Raw genomic sequence first — 18,889 nt, forward strand, 5'->3', positions numbered from 1 at the left:
TAATCTAGATGAGATAATATCATCTCTGCTATATTACCTACCTGCAGGTAAATCCAGCTCCACTCCAACCCAGGTTCCCTCTGCAAAGTCTGTAGGTCCCACGTAGCTCACCGTACCACTTTTATTAGTTCCTACAGTCACAAACTCCCCCTCCTTCAGCCAGTCAGGCACGGCTGTGGCTACGTCGGTGGCGCCTTCGTCTGAGTCGGAGAGGATCTCCAGTCTCTCCAGAGGAACAGAGAGGTCAACACCCAGACTACTGGCCCCCACTCCTTCTGCCCCTGCTTGGCCTTCATCCTCATCTAAGATAGGTTGGAAGGACTTCAGGTCGGATGTCTTTACTTTCTGGATCTTGAATGCGTTGGCTGATGTGCTACTGGAAGTGGGAGTTTTGACAACTAGTGCCGGGACAGGGTTTAGGGTTAGAAGAGGGGCTTTGGCTGGGGCAGGGGTTGAGGTCAGAGCTGGATGGGCAGGTGTAGGGGCTAGGGTAGGGGTTGGTGTTGAGGTCAGAGCTGGATGGGCAGGTGTTGGTGTTGAGGTCAGAGCTGGATGGGCAGGTGTAGGGTCTGGGGCAGGGGTTGGTGTTGAGGTCAGAGCTGGATGGGCAGGTGTAGGGCCTGGGGCAGGGGTTGGTGTTGAGGTCAGAGCTGGATGGGCAGGTGTAGGGTCTGGGGCAGGGGTTGGTGTTGAGGTCAGAGCTGGATGGGCAGGTGTAGGGGCTGGGGCAGGGGTTGGTGTTGAGGTCAGAGCTGGATGGGCAGGTGTAGGGGCTGGGGCAGGGGCAGGGGTTGAGGTCAGAGCTGGATGGGCAGGTGTAGGGGCTGGGGCAGGGGTTGGTGTTGAGGTCAGAGCTGGATGGGCAGGTGTAGGGTCTGGGGCAGGGGTTGGTGTTGAGGTCAGAGCTGGATGGGCAGGTGTAGGGTCTGGGGCAGGGGTTGGTGTTGAGGTCAGAGCTGGATGGGCAGGTGTAGGGTCTGGGGCAGGGGTTGGTGTTGAGGTCAGAGCTGGATGGGCAGGTGTAGGGGCTGGGGCAGGGGTTGGTGTTGAGGTCAGAGCTGGATGGGCAGGTGTAGGGGCTGGGGCAGGGGCAGGGGTTGAGGTCAGAGCTGGATGGGCAGGTGTAGGGGCTGGGGCAGGGGTTGGTGTTGAGGTCAGAGCTGGATGGGCAGGGGTTGGTGTTGAGGTCAGAGCTGGATGGGCAGGTTTAGGGGCTGGGGCAGGGGTTGAGGTCAGAGCTGGATGGGCAGGTGTAGGGGCTGGGGCAGGGGTTGGTGTTGAGGTCGGAGCTGGATGGGCAGGTGTACTGGCTGGGGCAGGGGTTGAGGTCAGAGCTGGATGGGCAGGTGTACTGGCTGGGGCAGGGGTTGAGGTCAGAGCTGGATGGGCAGTGACCGGAGCTACAGCTTGCATTGGTGCTGGGATTGGGGCTGGTGCTTTGGCTTGCTGGCTAGGTGCAGGCTCATCAACTGGAGGCTCTACCGGGGTAGGTGCAGGTTCAGACTGGGCTGCCGGTGCCCGCTGGTCTAGAGGTGCCCGCTGGTGTTGTTCTTCTGGTAGCTCTGATGAAGGCTGGGACTGGTCTGGACCTGCTTCTACTGGTTGATCTGTTTGGCCTAGTACTGGTTCTGAACCAGCTGATTCACCCAGTCCTGTCTGTTCTGTGGCTGCTTGATCTGATTCTTGTGGCAGGGCTGGTGCTGTTGGAGACTGGTCCAGTGGTGAAGACTCTTTTAGACCTGGTGCCGATTCTACCGGTGGTTCTGGTTGATCAAATGCAGACTGTTCTGATGCAGACAGTTCTGGAAGATCCGTTACAGACTTGCCGACATGTTGTTCTGTCTGGCCCAGTGATGATGACAATTCTACCTCCATCTCTGGTTGTTCCTGAGGTATCTCGGACTCCATTGGTTCTTCTATGTGGACTGGTGGTTCAGACTGATGTGACACTATAGACAGTTCATGTGTAGATTTATCTGGTGTGGACTGTGTCAGTGACTCTGACTGGACTGATTGTTCTGACTGGACTGATACTACAGACGGTAGTAGTCTGTCGTGGACTTGTGTAGACTTGTCTGGCATGGACTGTGTCAGTGACTCTGATGGAGTCACGTCTTCAGGTTCTCCTGAGGTGCCGTGTGGTTCTAATGGGAAATGAGATTCTGCTCTGAGTTTATCAGTCCTGTCTGCCTGGGGTGTACTAGTGCCAGTCCTGTCTGCCTGGGGTGTGCTAGTGTCAGTCCTCTCGGTCTCTGAAGCCTCCAGGTCAGTGGCCTGAGGTATCTGAGGAGTCTCCTCCTCTTCCTCCTGGTCGGCCATGTTACAGTCATGATGAAGATACCGACCGATGTCTGCCTCGAACGACCTGTGCAACGCCTCAAAGCCATCTGGCCTGAGATTGGCTGACGGAGTGACGTCCCCACCAATCAGGTAGGGCTCTGACAGGGTTGCCGTGGAGACACTGGTAGACGCCTCGCTGACCGGGCTGGGGACGGGGTCTTCCATCTCAGGGATGATGAGCGGGATGATGGGTGGTGGGAGGGGCATGGTTTTTGGAGCCTCTGATTGGCTCTCTGGCGGGATGATTTCCCCAATGGGAACCTGTGGAATTAACCATGGCGACACAGACTAGTAATGGTTGGTGATGAGCATGATACTGTACAAACACACACACCTCTCATTTCTAGGTGTAGGAGCCATGTAATAGATTTTTTATTAAGACCACATTATTTGTCTATTATGAATCTTGCTTTGTGTGTCCTAATAACTCATTACATTGTCAGTGTGGCTGGATGGGCCAGTCTTTGACCTGGCTGCCAGGTCGCTGGCTGCCACGCATTGTTCCTTGTTTAAAAAAAAAAATCCTAACTTGTTTTGCTGTGAAATAAATCAAGTTTATTTTACCTGCATTATTTTCTTCATATTTTTCTGTAACGAAATCCAACAAATGTATTATTGACCCACAACTCTGTTCGGGACGTTCCCTTATTCGATTATTGGACAAGTGTTGGGCAAGATTTAAAAATCCCTCAAATCGGAGTGCCTAAGGAAATGTGGGCGAAACATTTAAGAAATAGTCAATGAACTACGGACATAAGATCAAGTGACTTACCAAGTGACGACCAAGTGTGGTATCCAAGTCCTCTTCAACACTTGGTGACTGCACTATGATGAAAGGCAGGTTCCGAGGGACAGGCTAAACATGAGTTATGTTAAAATTTGATCTGAGATGTTTCACAGAGTATATTGACAGTTAAATCAATCATTGATGTCCTTCCAGCCTCTGATCTAGGGACAGTATACCGATTCTAGCCTCTGATCTAGGGACAGTATACCGATTCCAGCCTCTGATCTAGGGACAGTATACCGATTCTAGCCTCTGATCTGAGGACAGTATACAGATTCCAGCCTCTGATCTGAGGACAGTATACCGATTCCAGCCTCTGATCTGAGGACAGTATACCGATTCCAGCCTCTGATCTGAGGACAGTATACCGATTCTAGCCTTTGATCTAGGGACAGTATACTGATTCTAGCCTCTGATCTAGGGACAGTATACCGATTCTAGCCTCTGATCTGAGGACAGTATACCGATTCTAGCCTCTGATCTGAGGACAGTATACCGATTCCAGCCTCTGATCTGAGGACAGTATACCGATTCCAGCCTCTGATCTGAGGACAGTATACCGATTCCAGCCTCTGATCTGAGGACAGTATACCGATTCTAGCCTCTGATCTAAGGACAGTATACTGATTCTAGCCTCTGATCTAGGGACAGTACACAGATTCCTGTCCCTTTTCAATCAAATCATCCTCTATTTTAAATGTCCTTCCTGATCTGCTCAAAACCCTGGGAATTAAATAAAGCATTGTAAAAGGACACATTTATAGCTAAACATTCCAAACCTCTCTCTTCTCAGATAAGGGGTAAGGGGGGGGGGGGGGGGACACTAGAGACATTGATGGCAGATCAGCTGCCACAGCAGACTCAGAGTTCTAGATGAATTCTGGAATCACAGTGAGAACTGACAAGTGATTGTTTTCACATGTTTTGATTGTAAGATGCTAGCAGGAGAATGAGCCACGGAAGCCATTGTCAGCAGGTCCAAACAGAACTAAACCTGTCATCCTCTGGCCTCAGCCCATAACACCTGGAAATCAACCACTGTCACATCACCTCTCCCGTCCACTCCACCACATCTTCACACTGCTGGAGAATACGCCCGACCAAAAAGCCCCCTTGGACTGTTACAGTCTCTAAAAACAGACTATGGCTGCTTCTACATGCAGTATGCTAAATGTGTGAGATCATGTGAATGTCTAAGAACTGACCAGAAAGCAGTTGTTACGGTTAAAAGGTTCAACAAAATTTCAACTAACTATTCACTGACCTTTAACCTTTATTCTAACCCTAACCTTAGTAACCAGTTGCTTACAAACAGATACTTTGACCATCTGTAGATCCTCAATAGGGAACTATCCAAATAAAGTGTGGCCTTAGTTAAGTTTACCTGCTGGGGGACAGGAGTCAGGTCTCTCTTCTCCTCCCTGGCGGAGAACAGGGACTTGAGCAGTTTGGGGACAGGAGGGACCAGAGCCTTGACTGGGGAGAAATAATAGGCAGCACGAGCACGGCGTGAGAGGCCTTGAGGTCGTACAGGGAGGGGAGAGGAAAAATGAGAGGAGGAAGAGAGGAAGCTATAAATTGGAGAGGAGAAACCCAACAGATGAAACCCAGAGGACAGGCAGAACAGGTAATATAATAGCAGCAGCAGAGCAGTGAAGGCTCAAGAGTGAGGAAAAGGATAGCGACCATTAGCCCTGAGGTTATATTAGAGGACTGTGTTGTTCTCACCAGTGTCAGGGAGGATGTTCTGGCCCAGAGGTAGAATGGAGCTGGGGAGGGTACGTCTGGAGTGGGACGGGGGAGGAACAACTGACAGGTCCTGGTGACTCTCGGACCAGCCCTGAGGATATCAGGGATGGAACAGTAGAAACATTTTTGTGATATATAGTTGGTAGATATATCATTTGGAATTTGATTGTACTTCCTGACTGGTATTGACATGGAATTGATCCCAACCCTGGTTGGTAGAGATATGGTTACTGGGGGGATCTATTTTCTAGATTAACCTAGTTTAGGGACGTCTCACCTTGTTGTCATGTAGCCTGTGGTTGGAGGACAGGTCCTGTCTGCTCCAGGATCCTGACAGCTAGAAGAGGGTAGAGACCAGGATGGTTAGCGGGACAGAGCGGGGTTCAAACAAGACTGTTAGCCTGCTGAGCTAAAGCCTTAGTTTAGAGAGCTAGCGCAAGTCTTAGGGTACACTGTAGTCTTTACAGGTTAACTAGTAGTTACTAAGCAGTAAGTTATTACGTTACTGAGATGATGGGAATAGCTGGCTGATAGTAGATGCGTCCTCATGCTTCCCAGATGAAACAGTTTGGTAGAGTTGGTGCATATAATATGACAATTTTTTTTGACGTTTGTTCGTTTTGGATTTCATGAGTTTTTAAATCGGAGCCGAAGTCTAAGCCCCATCGTCGGTGATTGGTCAACAGTAGGGATTCTTCAAAAAAGTATTTGTTGTCATTCAATGAGAGACGACTCGTTTTCATGGACATTTTTTTCCTTTGAAAAATACTGCACCAAACATTTAAGTTAGATGTAAAATTGCACGACTAAGGTCTATTCGGAAAAAAGGTCAAAATTATTGACAGATTTTTTGTTATCTTATACTGGAGAAAAAAATTATAAAACGCAACAATTTCATTTATTTTACTGAGTTAAAGTTCATATGAGGAAATCAATCAATTTACATAAATTCATCAGGCCCTAATTTATGGATTTCACATGACTGGCAATACAGATATACATCTGTTGGTCAGATAATTAAAAAATAAAAATAAATAAAATGGACGTCAGGATCTCGTCACGGTATATATAAGGCGGCTTATGGAAGAGAAATGAACATTGAATTCTCTGGTAACACCTCTGGTGGACATTCCCGCAGTCGGCATGCCAACGGCACACTCCCTCATCTGTGGCATATTGTTGTGTGACAAAACTGCACTTTTATTGTCCCCAGCACAAGGTGCACCTGTGTAATGATCATGCTGTTTAATCAGCTTGTTGATATGCCACACCTGTCAGGTGGATGGATTATCTTGGCAAAGGAGAAATACTCACTAACAGGGATGTAAACTAATTTGGGCAGAGAAGAGAAATAAGCTTTTTGTGCGTAACATTTCTCGGCTCTTATTTCAGTTCATGAAATCAAATCAAATGTTATTAGTCACATGCACCGAATACAACAGGTGTAGACCTTACAGTGAAATGCTGAATACAACAGGTGTAAACCTTACAGTAAATGCTTACTTACGAGCCCGTAACCAAGAATGCAGTTTAAAAAATAAGTAATTAAAGAGCAGCACTGAAATAACAATAGCGAGACTATATACACATGGGGTACCGGTACAGAGTCAATGTGCGGGGCCACCGGTTATTTGAGGTAGTATGTACGTAGAGTTATTAAAGTGACTATGCACAGATGACAACAGAGAGTAGCAGGTGTAAAGAGGTGGTGGGGAGAGCACTGCAAATAGTCTGGGTAACCATTTGACTAGATGTTCAGTCTTTACATGTTGCGTTCATATTTTTGTTCAGTGAAAATTCATTCAGACTATTTTGGAGGAAGTGTATACTGGCTACGGCGTCTCAAGATGGACAAACAGTCCTATTGTCGTTTTTTTCCTACCCATTAAAAGGGAGTATGCGAGCACACTCGTTCTGTTCGGCTAGCCGAGATGGGCTAGGCACCAGCCAAACTGTAGCTTGCTAAAGCCTTAACTTCTTGCAACTATAGGGGGTGCTGTTCCGCATTAGCATATTTGTGTCTCCAAATTAAACTGCCTCGTGCTAAATTCTTGATCGTACAATATGCATATTATTGTTATTATTGGATAGAAAACAGTCTATAGTTTCTATAGGAGTTGAAATTTTGTCTCTGAGTGGTACAGAACAATTTCTACAGCACTTTTCATGACAGGGTTCAGATTTCAGAAATTTTTACCTCTGATCTGGGGTCTGTTTTTAAGGCGACAGTGAATGCTATGAAGAAACCGACACTGCCTACGTCTTCCTCTGGGTGTCTGTACGTCATCACGTTTTCAATGAACTCGATGGGATATTCCCAGCCATTATAAAAGCCCAAAATGTACAGAGACCCCCCTTTCTCATCGTGCGCCTGAAGCGTGAAGGCCATCGGACTTGCCTCGTTCCAAATCGTTTTTTAGAGAGTGATATTTCTCCGGTCATGTTTTCAGTCGTTATAGTTGTTAAAAACATCATAATGTAGTTAATTTGAACCGTTTTATAGCAATTTATATCCGTTTAGTGCGATTTTGAGGAATTTATTTGTCGTGCCCTTTTTAGCTTTGGAAACGTTTCGGGGTGTCGGTCGTTGGTGGTGGACATTTCGAAGGACAGAGGACATCTATCGACCAAAAGACGTTTATAACATAGAAAGGATACATTGCCCAAGAATATGATGGAAGATCAGCTCAAAGTAAGCAATATTTAATATGATAAACCGTGTTTCTGTCGAAATATTTTAAACGCATATTTCGCCATTTTGTTTGGTATAGCTTCACCTGGCGAACCCTGTATTGAAAAGTAAGGATACTTTTAAAAATGTAAATCAGCGGTTGCATTAAGAACTAATTTGTCTTTCGATTCCTGTCTACCCTGTATTTTTTAGTCAAGTATATGATTAGCTTTCAATTAAACTAGATCACTCTGATAGATGACGTCAGACATATTGAGGCTTGATTTCCTAGTATTTTTATTGTGTAACCACGGTTTTGTATGGCTAAATATGCACCTTTTCGAACAAACTGTATATGTATGTTGTAAAATGATGTTACAGGAGTGTCATCGGAAGAATTCTGAGAAGGTTAGTGAAAAAATTAATATCTTTTGGCGGTGGTTACGTTATAGCGCTCTTTGGCTGGAATCGATGCTCTGGTAACGTTGGAACATGTAGTATGCTAACTTATCGATTTATTGTGTTTTCGCTGAAAAACGCTTAGAAAATCTGAAATATGGTCTGAAATCACAAGAACTGGGTCTTTCCATTGCTATGCTTTGTCTATTTTTATGAAATGTTTTATGATGAGTAAATTGGTCATACACGTTGCTCTATCTAGTAATTCTAGTGGATTTGTGATGGTCGGTGCAATTGTAAACTGTGATTTCTACCTGAAATATGCACTTTTTTCTAACAAAAACTATCCTATACCATGAATATGTTATCAGACTGTCATCTGATGTTTTTTTTTATAGGTTATTGGCTATCAATATCTTAGTTGAGCCGAATTGGTGATAGCACCTGAAGGAGTAAGAAACTGATGGAGTTAGAATAGTGGTGTATTTTGCTAACGTGTTTAGCTAATAGATTTACATATTTTGTCTTCCCTGTAAAACATTTTAAAAATCTGAAATGGTGGCTTTATTCACAAGATCTGTATCTTTCATCTGGTGTCTTGGACTTGTGATTTAATGATATTTAGATGCTACTATCTACTTTTGAAGCTATGCTAGCTATGCTAATTAGTGTGTGGGGGGGGTGGGGGGTGATCCCGGACCCGGGGTAGAGGCTCGTGAAAGGTTAAGGTGTAGGTAGATAGACCGTGTGATCTCATTTCTTACCCGGTTCACATTAGGAGAGCTGAGAGCACGTCTGGGAGACTTGGTCTTGACAGACATCCGCTCCTTCACTGCAACTTCCTATACACACACACAGACACACAGGGTTTATGTTATGTAAGAGGTGAGTGTACAATCGTGGCCAAAAGTTTTGAGAATGACACAAATATTAATTTTCACAAAGTCTGCTGCCTCAGTTTGTATGATGGCAATTTGCATATACTTCAGAATGTTATGAAGTGTGATCAGATGAATTGTAATTAATTGCAAAGTCCCTCTTTGCCATGCAAATGAACTTAATCCCCCCAAAAAACATTTCCACTGCATTTCAGCCCTGCCACAAAAGGACCAGCTGACATGTCAGTGATTCTCTCGTTAACACAGGTATGTGTTGACGAGGACAAGGCTGGAGATCACTCTGTCATGCTGATTGAATTTGAATAACAGACTGGAAGCTTCAAAAGGAGGGTGGTGCTTGGAATCATGGTTCTTCCTCTGTCAACCATGGTTACCTGCAAGGAAACACGTGCCGTCATCATTGCTTTGCACAAAAAGGGCTTCACAGGCAAGGATATTGCTGCCAGTAAGATTGCACCTAAATAAACCATTTATCAGATCATCAAGAACTTCAAGGAGAGCGGTTCAATTGTTGTGAAGAAGGCTTCAGGGCGCCCAAGAAAGTCCAGCAAGCGCCAGGACCGTCTCCTAAAGTTGATTCAGCTGCGGGATCGGGGCACCACCAGTACAGAGCTTGCCCAGGAATGGCAGCAGACAGGTGTGAGTGCATCTGCACACACAGTGAGGCGAAAACTTTTGGAGGATGGCCTGGTGTCAAGAAGGGCAGCAAAGAAGCCACTTCTCTCCAGGAAAAACATCAGGGACAAACTGATATTCTGCAAAAGGTACAGGGATTGGACTGCTGAGGACTGGGGTAAAGTCATTTTCTCTGATGAATCCCCTTTCGATTGTTTGGGGCATCCGGAAAAAAGCTTGTCCGGAGAAGACAAGGTGAGCGCTACCATCAGTCCTGTGTCATGCCAACAGGAAAGCATCCTGAGACCATTCATGTGTAGGGTTGCTTCTCAGCCAAGGGAGTGGGCTCATTCACAATTTTGCCTAAGAACACAGCCATGAATAAAGAATGGTACCAACACATCCTCTGAGAGCAACTTCTCCCAACCATCCAGGAACAGTTTGGTGACGAACAATGCCTTTTCCAGCATGATGGAGCACCTTGCCATAAGGCAAAAGTGAAAACTAAGTGGCTCGGGGAACAAAACATTGATATTTTGGGTCCATGGCCAGGAAACACCCCAGACCTTAATCCCATTGAGAACTTGTGGTCAATCCTCAAGAGGCGGGTGGACAAACGAAACCCCACAAATTCTGACAAACTCCAAGCATTGATAATGCTAGAATGGGCTGCCATCAGTCAGGATGTGGCCCAGAAGTTAATTGACAGCATGCCAGGACGGATTGCAAAGGTCTTGAAAAAGAAGGGTCAACACTGCAAATATTGACTCTTTGCATCACCTTCATGTAATTGTCAATAAAATCCTTTGACACTTATGAAATGCTTGTAATTATACTTCAGTATTCCATAGTAACATCTGACAAAAATATCTAAAGACACTGAAGCAGCAAACTTTGTGGAAATTAATATTTGTGTCATTCTCAAAACTTTTGGCCACGGCTGTATGTATTATTGAGGAGAGGTCTGTCTACCTGTCGTAGTCGGTCCAGGGTGAGTATATTCTCCACAGCCAGGACACTGCGGAGGTACTTCTCTATGGCCGCCTCACTGTCCGCTGACTGGACATCCTGAACATCCACACTAGCTGCTAGTCTGGCCAGCATCTCTCTGTCCTCTGGACCCTGGACATCCTGGAGGAGGAGAAGCATCGATAATGTACAGGTAACTGCCAAAATAATGCAAACACTTGGAGGAAATGAGGGATACCAAAAGAGAACTGTATATTGAAAGCAGGTGCTTCCACAAAGGTGTGGTTCCTGAGTTAATTAAGCAATTAACATCCCATCATGCTTAGGGTCATGTATAATAATACCTGGCAGGCCATTATTTGAGATATCATGGCTATGCCCCCATAGGATGACAATGCCCCCATTCAAAGTGCACAAGTGGTTTGATGAGCATGAAAACGATGTAAACCATATACCATGGCTTGTCTCAATCACCAGATCTTATGGGAGATTCTGAAGAGGCGTCTGAGACTGTGTTTTTCCACCGAAATCAACAGAACACCAAAATGATGAAAGAATGGGGTAATAGAATTCCAATAGACTTCCAGACACTTGTAGCATTGAAGCTGTTCTGGTTCGTGGTGGACCAACACCCTATTAAGACACTTTATGTTGGTGTTTCCTTTATTTTGGCAGTTACCCAAATAAGATAATGTATCATAGAAAATGTATCATAGAAAATGTATCAGAAATCATGTTTAATAGATAATGCACCGTAGATAATGCAGTGTCAATAATGTGTCAGAGCAAAAAAAGATTATATGAAAACTGTTAGTTCTGGACACCCATTTAAAGTGACCATATCACAGTGACCTCATCAACATGTGCCATAAATGATGAAAACAGACCTCAGCTAACTGGGTTTGGGTACCATTGGCACCAAAACATTATGTACTTTTTACTGTATTCTCCTGCTGAATTTTACCATGTCTCCCTCCAAAAACAGGTATTTAACCTCAAGGGATTTTTTACCCAGTATACAAAGGTAACTGAAATTAAATGAGTTCACGGGTGTTGGCACCAAAACACCCGCGTTTCTCTCACCCCGGGTATGTTGGAGACGATCTCGAAGGTGACTCCACAGCCAGGGATGGTGCTGCGATGAGACATCCTCTTCATCAGACTCTGACCCCAACCCTGGTACATAACCATGAAATAAACCTCCACTATAGCCACGATGTAAACATCCACCTATACCCACAATATAAACATCCACAATATAAACATCCACCTATACCCACGATGTAAACCTCCACTATAGCCACGATGTAAACATCCACCTATAACCACAATATAAACATCCACAATATAAACATCCACCTATACCCACAATATAAACATCCACAATATAAACATCCACCTATACCCACGATATAAACATCCACCTATACCCACAATATAAACATCCACCTATACCCACAATATAAACATCCACCTATACCCACGATATAAACATCCACCTATACCCACGATATAAACATCCACCTATACCCACAATATAAACATCCACCTATACCCACAATATAAACATCCACCTATACCCACAATATAAACATCCACCTATACCCACGATATAAACATCCACCTATACCCACGATATAAACATCCACCTATACCCACAATATAAACATCCACCTATACCCACAATATAAACATCCACCTATACCCACGATATAAACATCCACCTATACCCACGATATAAACATCCACCTATACCCACGATGTAAACATCCACCTATACCCACGATGTAAACATCCACCTATACCCACAATATAAACATCCACCTATACCCACAATATAAACATCCACCTATACCCACAATATAAACATCCACCTATACCCACGATGTAAACATCCACCTATACCCACGATGTAAACATCCACCTATACCCACGATGTAAACATCCACCTATACCCACAATATAAACATCCACCTATACCCACAATATAAACATCCACCTATACCCACAATATAAACATCCACCTATACCCACGATGTAAACATCCACCTATACCCACAATATAAACATCCACCTATACCCACAATATAAACATCCACCTATACCCACAATATAAACATCCACCTATACCCACGATGTAAACATCCACCTATACCCACAATATAAACATCCACCTATACCCACAATATAAACATCCAACTATAAACATCCAACTATACCCAATTAAGTTACATCATACAAATCATCATTGGTATAGACTGTATACTAATTATTCATTAATTATTATGCCCAGAAATGAATGAAGATTCGAAAAACTAATGCTTAAAACATGTACAACTGCATTATACAGGAGCAAGTTATATATATTTATACACTGCTCAAAAAAATAAAGGGAACACTAAAATAACACATCCTAGATCTGAATGAATGAAATATTCTTATTAAATACTTTTTTCTTTACATAGTTGAATGTGCTGACAACAAAATCACACAAAAATTACCAATGGAAATCAAATTTATCAACCCATGGAGGTCTGGATTTGGAGTCACACTCAAAATTAAAGTGGAAAACCACACTACTGGCTGATCCAACTTTGATGTAATGTCCTTAAAACAAGTCAAAATGAGGCTCAGTAGTGTGTGTGGCCTCCACGTGCCTGTATGACCTCCCTACAACGCCTGGGCATGCTCCTGATGAGGTGGCGGATGGTCTCCTGAGGGATCTCCTCCCAGACCTGGACTAAAGCATCCGCCAACTCCTGGACAGTCTGTGGTGCAATGTGGCGTTGGTGCATGGAGCGAGACATGATGTCCCAGACGTGCTCAATTGGATTCAGGTCTGGGGAACGGGCGGGCCAGTCCATAGCATCAATGCCTTCCTCTTGCAGGAACTGATGACACACTCCAGCCACATGAGGTCTAGCATTGTCTTGCATTAGGAGGAACCCAGGGCCAACCGCACCAGCATATGGTCTCACAAGGGGTCTGAGGATCTCATCTCGGTACCTAATGGCAGTCAGGCTACCTCTGGCGAGCACATGGAGGGCTGTGCGGCCCCCCAAAGAAATGCCACCCCACACCATGACTGACCCACCGCCAAACCGGTCATACTGGAGGATGTTGCAGGCAGCAGAACGTTCTCCACGGCGTCTCCAGACTGTCACGTCTGTCACATGTGCTCAGTGTGAACCTGCTTTCATCTGTGAAGAGCACAGGGCGCCAGTGGCATATTTGCCAATCTTGGTGTTCTCTGGCAAATGCCAAACGTCCTGCACAGTGTTGGGCTGTAAGCACAACCCCCACCTGTGGACGTCGGGCCCTCATACCACCCTCATGGAGTCTGTTTCTGACCTTTTGAGCAGACACATGCACATTTGTGGCCTGCTGGAGGTCATTTTGCAGGGCTCTGGCAGTGCTCCTCCTGCTCCTCCTTGCACAAAGGCGGAGGTAGCGGTCCTGCTGCTGGGTTGTTGCCCTCCTACGGCCTCCTCCACGTCTCCTGATGTACTGGCCTGTCTACTGGTAGCGCCTCCATGCTCTGGACACTACGCTGACAGACACAGCAAACCTTCTTGCCACAGCTCGCTGTGGCAAGAATTGATGTGCCATTGAATTGAATTGATGTGCATTGATGTGCCATCCTGGATGAGCTGCACTACCTGAGCCACTTGTGTGGGTTGTAGACTCCGTCTCATGCTACCACTAGAGTGAAAGCACCGCCAGCATTCAAAAGTGACCAAAACATCAGCCAGGAAGCATAGGAACTGAGAAGTGGTCTGTGGTCACCACCTGCAGAACCACTCCTTTATTGGGGGTGTCTTGCTAATTGCCTATAATTTCCACCTGTTGTCTAATCCATTTGCACAACAGCATGTGAAATTTATTGTCAATCAGTGTTGCTTCCTAAGTGGACAGTTTGATTTCACAGAAGTGTGATTGACTTGGAGTTACAGTGTGTTGTTTAAGTGTTCCCTTTATTTTTTTGAGCAGTGTATATTATACAGGAGCAAATTATATATAGTTATATATTATACAGGACCAAGTTATATATAGTTATATATTATACAGGACAAGTTATATATAGTTATATATAATACAGGACAAGTTATATATAGTTATATATTATACAGGAGCAAGTTACTGAGCATGTTTCTGACCTGTTGTCCAGTGTGTGTGTGTGACTCCTACCTGTCGTCCGGCTAGGTTGACACAGATGCGTTTTCTGAGGACCAGCTGCATATTAGCAGGGTGTGAGAGCTGAACTACGACCCTGACTGTCAGGTACACTCGAAGGTCAGCCGACACACCGCGACTCAACTGGGGACAGTCATGTACCGTAGAGTCCCAAGACGCCTCCGCACCAACCTGGGGAGGGGGATGATATATGCCTGGTTCAACATCTAGTCCCTGGGGAGGGGGATGATATATGCCTGGTTCAACATCTAGTCCCTGGGGAGGGGGATGATATATGCCTGGTTCAACATCTAGTCCCTGGGGAGGGGGATGATATATGCCTGGTTCAACATCTAGTCCCTGGGGAGGGGGATGATATATGCCTGGTTCAACATCTAGTCCCTGGGGAGGGGGATGATATATGCCTGGTTCAACATCTAGTCCCTGGGGAGGGGGATGATATATGCCTGGTTCAACATCTAGTCCCTGGGGAGGGGGATGATATATGCCTGGTTCAACATCTAGTCCCTGGGGAGGGGGATGATATATGCCTGGTTCAACATCTAGTCCCTGGGGAGGGGGATGATATATGCCTGGTTCAACATCTAGTCCCTGGGGAGGGGGATGATATATGCCTGGTTCAACATCTAGTCCCTGGGGAGGGGGATGATATATGCCTGGTTCAACATCTAGTCCCTGGGGAGGGGGATGATATATGCCTGGTTCAACATCTAGTCCCTGGGGAGGGGGATGATATATGCCTGGTTCAACATCTAGTCCCTGGGGAGGGTGATGATATATGCCTGGTTCAACATCTAGTCCCTGGGGAGGGGGATGATATATGCCTGGTTCAACATTTAGTCCCTGGGGAGGGGGATGATATATGCCTGGTTCAACATCTAGTCCCTGGGGAGGGGGATGATATATGCCTGGTTCAACATCTAGTCCCTGGGGAGGGGGATGATATATGCCTGGTTCAACATCTAGTCCCTGGGGAGGGGGATGATATATGCCTGGTTCAACATTTAGTCCCTGGGGAGGGGGATGATATATGCCTGGTTCAACATTTAGTCCCTGGGGAGGGGGATGATATATGCCTGGTTCAACATCTAGTCCCTGGGGAGGGGGATGATATATGCCTGGTTCAACATCTAGTCCCTGGGGAGGGGGATGATATATGCCTGGTTCAACATCTAGTCCCCTAGTTACTTCGGATAGACCTTAAAAAGGGGTCTGACAGGAGTAAGCAGCTTGGCAGAGAGTCCACCGGGCCGGTAGCACCGGTTTCTACCCATCTGATCCTTTCAGATATATGAGAAGTGTCTAAAGAAAAGATTAGGTGTTGATTTGGACCAGGAGATCACTACTGGTGTTAGAGCCTCAGTCGGTTTCAGCCCCAGTTTGAGTCTTTAAGACCGTTAGCTCACCTCTCCATCGGAATGTTTGACGATGTGCAGGTCGAAGAACTCATCCTCGTCCTCCTGGTTCAGCATGGCGTCCAGACCTCCAGCCAGCGGAGCAGACAAGTTGTCCTGGAAATCATCAGCTGGAGGGGGGGGAGAGAGAGGGGGGGGGGGGGAGGGGGAGAGACAGAGAGAGACAGAGAGAGAGAGGAGGGGGTTCAGAGTCAAAGCCAAAATACTTCTGATTTAACCTTTATTCTGTCAATGCTGAGACCAAGGTGTCTTTATTTAGACAGGGAGTCAATGCTGAGACCAATGTGTCTTTATTTAGACAGGGAGTCAATGCTGAGACCAATGTGTCTTTATTTAGACAGGGAGTCAATGCTGAGACCAATGTGTCTTTATTTAGACAGGGAGTCAATGCTGAGACCAAGGTGTCTTTATTTAGACAGGGAGTCAATGCTGAGACCAATGTGTCTTTATTTAGACAGGGAGTCAATGCTGAGACCAATGTGTCTTTATTTAGACAGGGAGTCAGAGCTGCTATGACCCGGCCTGCAACCAGACTGGTGAACACTTACATCTCATAGCTACAGTAGGGGGGGATCTAAGCTAACAGTTGATTAAATGATTCTAACATTTTTTTCTAGACAAAACAATTTCAAGATCGACCTAAATATTTTAATTTTTTTAATTTAAATCGGCACGAGGGGGGGTCACCTTTGTGGAGAGGGAGCACACGGGCCGCCTTCCAAACTCTGGGAATAATCGTTAGATTAAAAATGTGTGTCAATGACTCTGCAATCAAGGGGAACAGGAAGCTGCAGCATAAAAATATCAATTTTATTTTTGTTTTTTTACATACGTTTTTAAGCAAGGCATCTCGCACATCACAAGTAGAAAGTTGTTGAAATGAAAATAAATGTTCACTAGAAGTTGACTGATCTTCCAATGAGCCAACTGGAGTCTGATTGAGGGGCAGGCAGTTGACTGGCTGGCTGACCAGAGTCAATTAAACCACAGTTTCTTTCAAATAAAAAGCCTGCCAAAATAAAATTCTTATTAAAAGCATCCCTTTCTCATTTCTTTCAGTAACGATGCCAGCGTCTAACGACTGTCTTAGGCAGGGAAGGAGAAGAATGTCCATGCTCCAGTTCATTAAACAGTTTAGAAAATGTAGATGAATCAGCAGCAGTCCGATAGAAATTAGAGAGTAGAGTAGCTTGATTTAGCTTTCTTAATTGAGGAGGCACACCCATTTCTTAATTGAGGAGGCACATCCATTTCTTAATTGAGGAGGCACACCCATTTCTTAATTGAGGAGGCACACCCATTTCTTAATTGAGGAGGCACACCCATTTCTTAATTGAGGAGGCACACCCATTTCTTAATTGAGGAGGCACATCCATTACTTAATTGAGGAGGCACACCCATTTCTTAATTGAGGAGGCACACCCATTTCTTAATTGAGGAGGCACATCCATTACTTAATTGAGGCACACCCATTACTTAATTGAGGAGGCACACCCATTTCTTAATTGAGGAGGCACACCCATTTCTTAATTGAGGAGGCACATCCATTTCTTAATTGAGGAGGCACATCCATTACTTAATTGAGGAGGCACATCTATTTCTTAACGGCTTGAAATGCTGCCAATCAGTTTTTCTAACATGAAGAAGGGAGAGTGAAAGAAGGGAAAGAGTGAAGGAGAGAGGAAAAGAGAGGAGGGAAGAGGAGAAAATAGCAGAACGTACCACTAAGGTCCAGGAAGACGACAGGAATGTGAGTCTCCATCCCAGGAACAGGAACTCTGGAACAGGAGAAATTAACCAATCAGAACACTGGGAGCTCACAGCCCCCCCCCCACACCACACCACACCCTCTACCTCTCAGCGGGGGCTCCAGGGATCCCGCTACCAGCTGAAGGTACCAGGACGGCGTTACGTTCCTCTGTCAGGGTTAGACGACATTCTAACAGCTGGGCCTCCCTCTCCACGTCCTCCTCTGACTTATCTACACACACAACCATATTCACTGATTATAGTCTTGTCAAACTGCTCAACAGAAAGCTCCAAAGAGAGCAATCAGACAGAGGCTTTGAATCTGACTGTCAGAGTACAGGTCATCAATATGCTCTGTGTGTAATGTGTGTCGTGAGGAGGTCATCAATATGCTCTGTGTGTAATGTGTGTCGTGAGGAGGTCATCAATATGCTCTGTGTGTAATGTGTGTCGTGAGGAGGTCATCAATATGCTCTGTGTGTAATGTGTGTCGTGAGGAGGTCATCAATATGCTCTGTGCGTAATGTGTGTCGTGAGGAGGTCATCAATATGCTCTGTGTGTAATGTGTGTCGTGAGGAGGTCATCAATATGCTCTGTGTATAATGTAATGTGTGTCGTGAGGTCATCAACACTGTGTGTAATGTAATGTGTGTCGTGAGGTCATCAACACGCTCTGTGTGTAATGTAATGTGTGTCGTGAGGAGGTCAACAACACGCTCTGTGTGTAATGTAATGTGTGTCGTGAGGTCATCAACACGCTCTGTGTGTAATGTAATGTGTGTCGTGAGGAGGTCAACAACACGCTCTGTGTGTAATGTAATGTGTGTCGTGAGGTCATCAACACGCTCTGTGTGTAATGTAATGTGTGTCGTGAGGAGGTCAACAACACGCTCTGTGTGTAATGTAATGTGTGTCGTGAGGAGGTCATCAATATGCTCTGTGTGTAATGTGTGTCGTGAGGAGGTCATCAATATGCTCTGTGTGTAATGTGTGTCGTGAGGAGGTCATCAATATGCTCTGTGTGTAATGTGTGTCGTGAGGAGGTCATCAATATGCTCTGTGTGTAATGTGTGTCGTGAGGAGGTCATCAATATGCTCTGT

General features: G+C 45.4%; 1 protein-coding gene across 4 annotated transcripts in view; it reads right to left on the reverse strand.

Annotated features, from left to right (window-relative positions):
* LOC139555893 (kinesin-like protein KIF13B) overlaps positions 1-18,889 on the reverse strand; it is a 73,907-nt gene that overhangs the window by 3,903 nt on the left and 51,115 nt on the right. The window contains exons 29-42 of one of the 4 annotated variants that reach the window (XM_071369256.1): positions 17,893-18,019; positions 17,761-17,816; positions 16,030-16,148; positions 14,618-14,794; positions 11,513-11,605; positions 10,433-10,591; positions 8,711-8,788; positions 5,154-5,213; positions 4,856-4,967; positions 4,512-4,645; positions 3,113-3,196; positions 2,905-2,928; positions 2,221-2,601; positions 42-2,190 (exon numbers count right to left, since the gene is read on the reverse strand). In XM_071369256.1, the coding sequence (XP_071225357.1) occupies positions 42-2,190; positions 2,221-2,601; positions 2,905-2,928; positions 3,113-3,196; positions 4,512-4,645; positions 4,856-4,967; positions 5,154-5,213; positions 8,711-8,788; positions 10,433-10,591; positions 11,513-11,605; positions 14,618-14,794; positions 16,030-16,148; positions 17,761-17,816; positions 17,893-18,019 (3,753 nt within the window). Of the gene's footprint in view, positions 1-41; positions 2,602-2,904; positions 2,929-3,112; positions 3,197-4,511; positions 4,646-4,855; positions 4,968-5,153; positions 5,214-8,710; positions 8,789-10,432; positions 10,592-11,512; positions 11,606-14,617; positions 14,795-16,029; positions 16,149-17,760; positions 17,817-17,892; positions 18,020-18,889 lie in introns of all 4 variants that reach the window. The other 3 variants (XM_071369257.1, XM_071369254.1, XM_071369255.1) reach the window with 3 other exon arrangements.

This window comes from Salvelinus alpinus, chromosome 27 (assembly GCF_045679555.1).
Source record: "Salvelinus alpinus chromosome 27, SLU_Salpinus.1, whole genome shotgun sequence".
Taxonomy (NCBI): domain Eukaryota; kingdom Metazoa; phylum Chordata; class Actinopteri; order Salmoniformes; family Salmonidae; genus Salvelinus; species Salvelinus alpinus.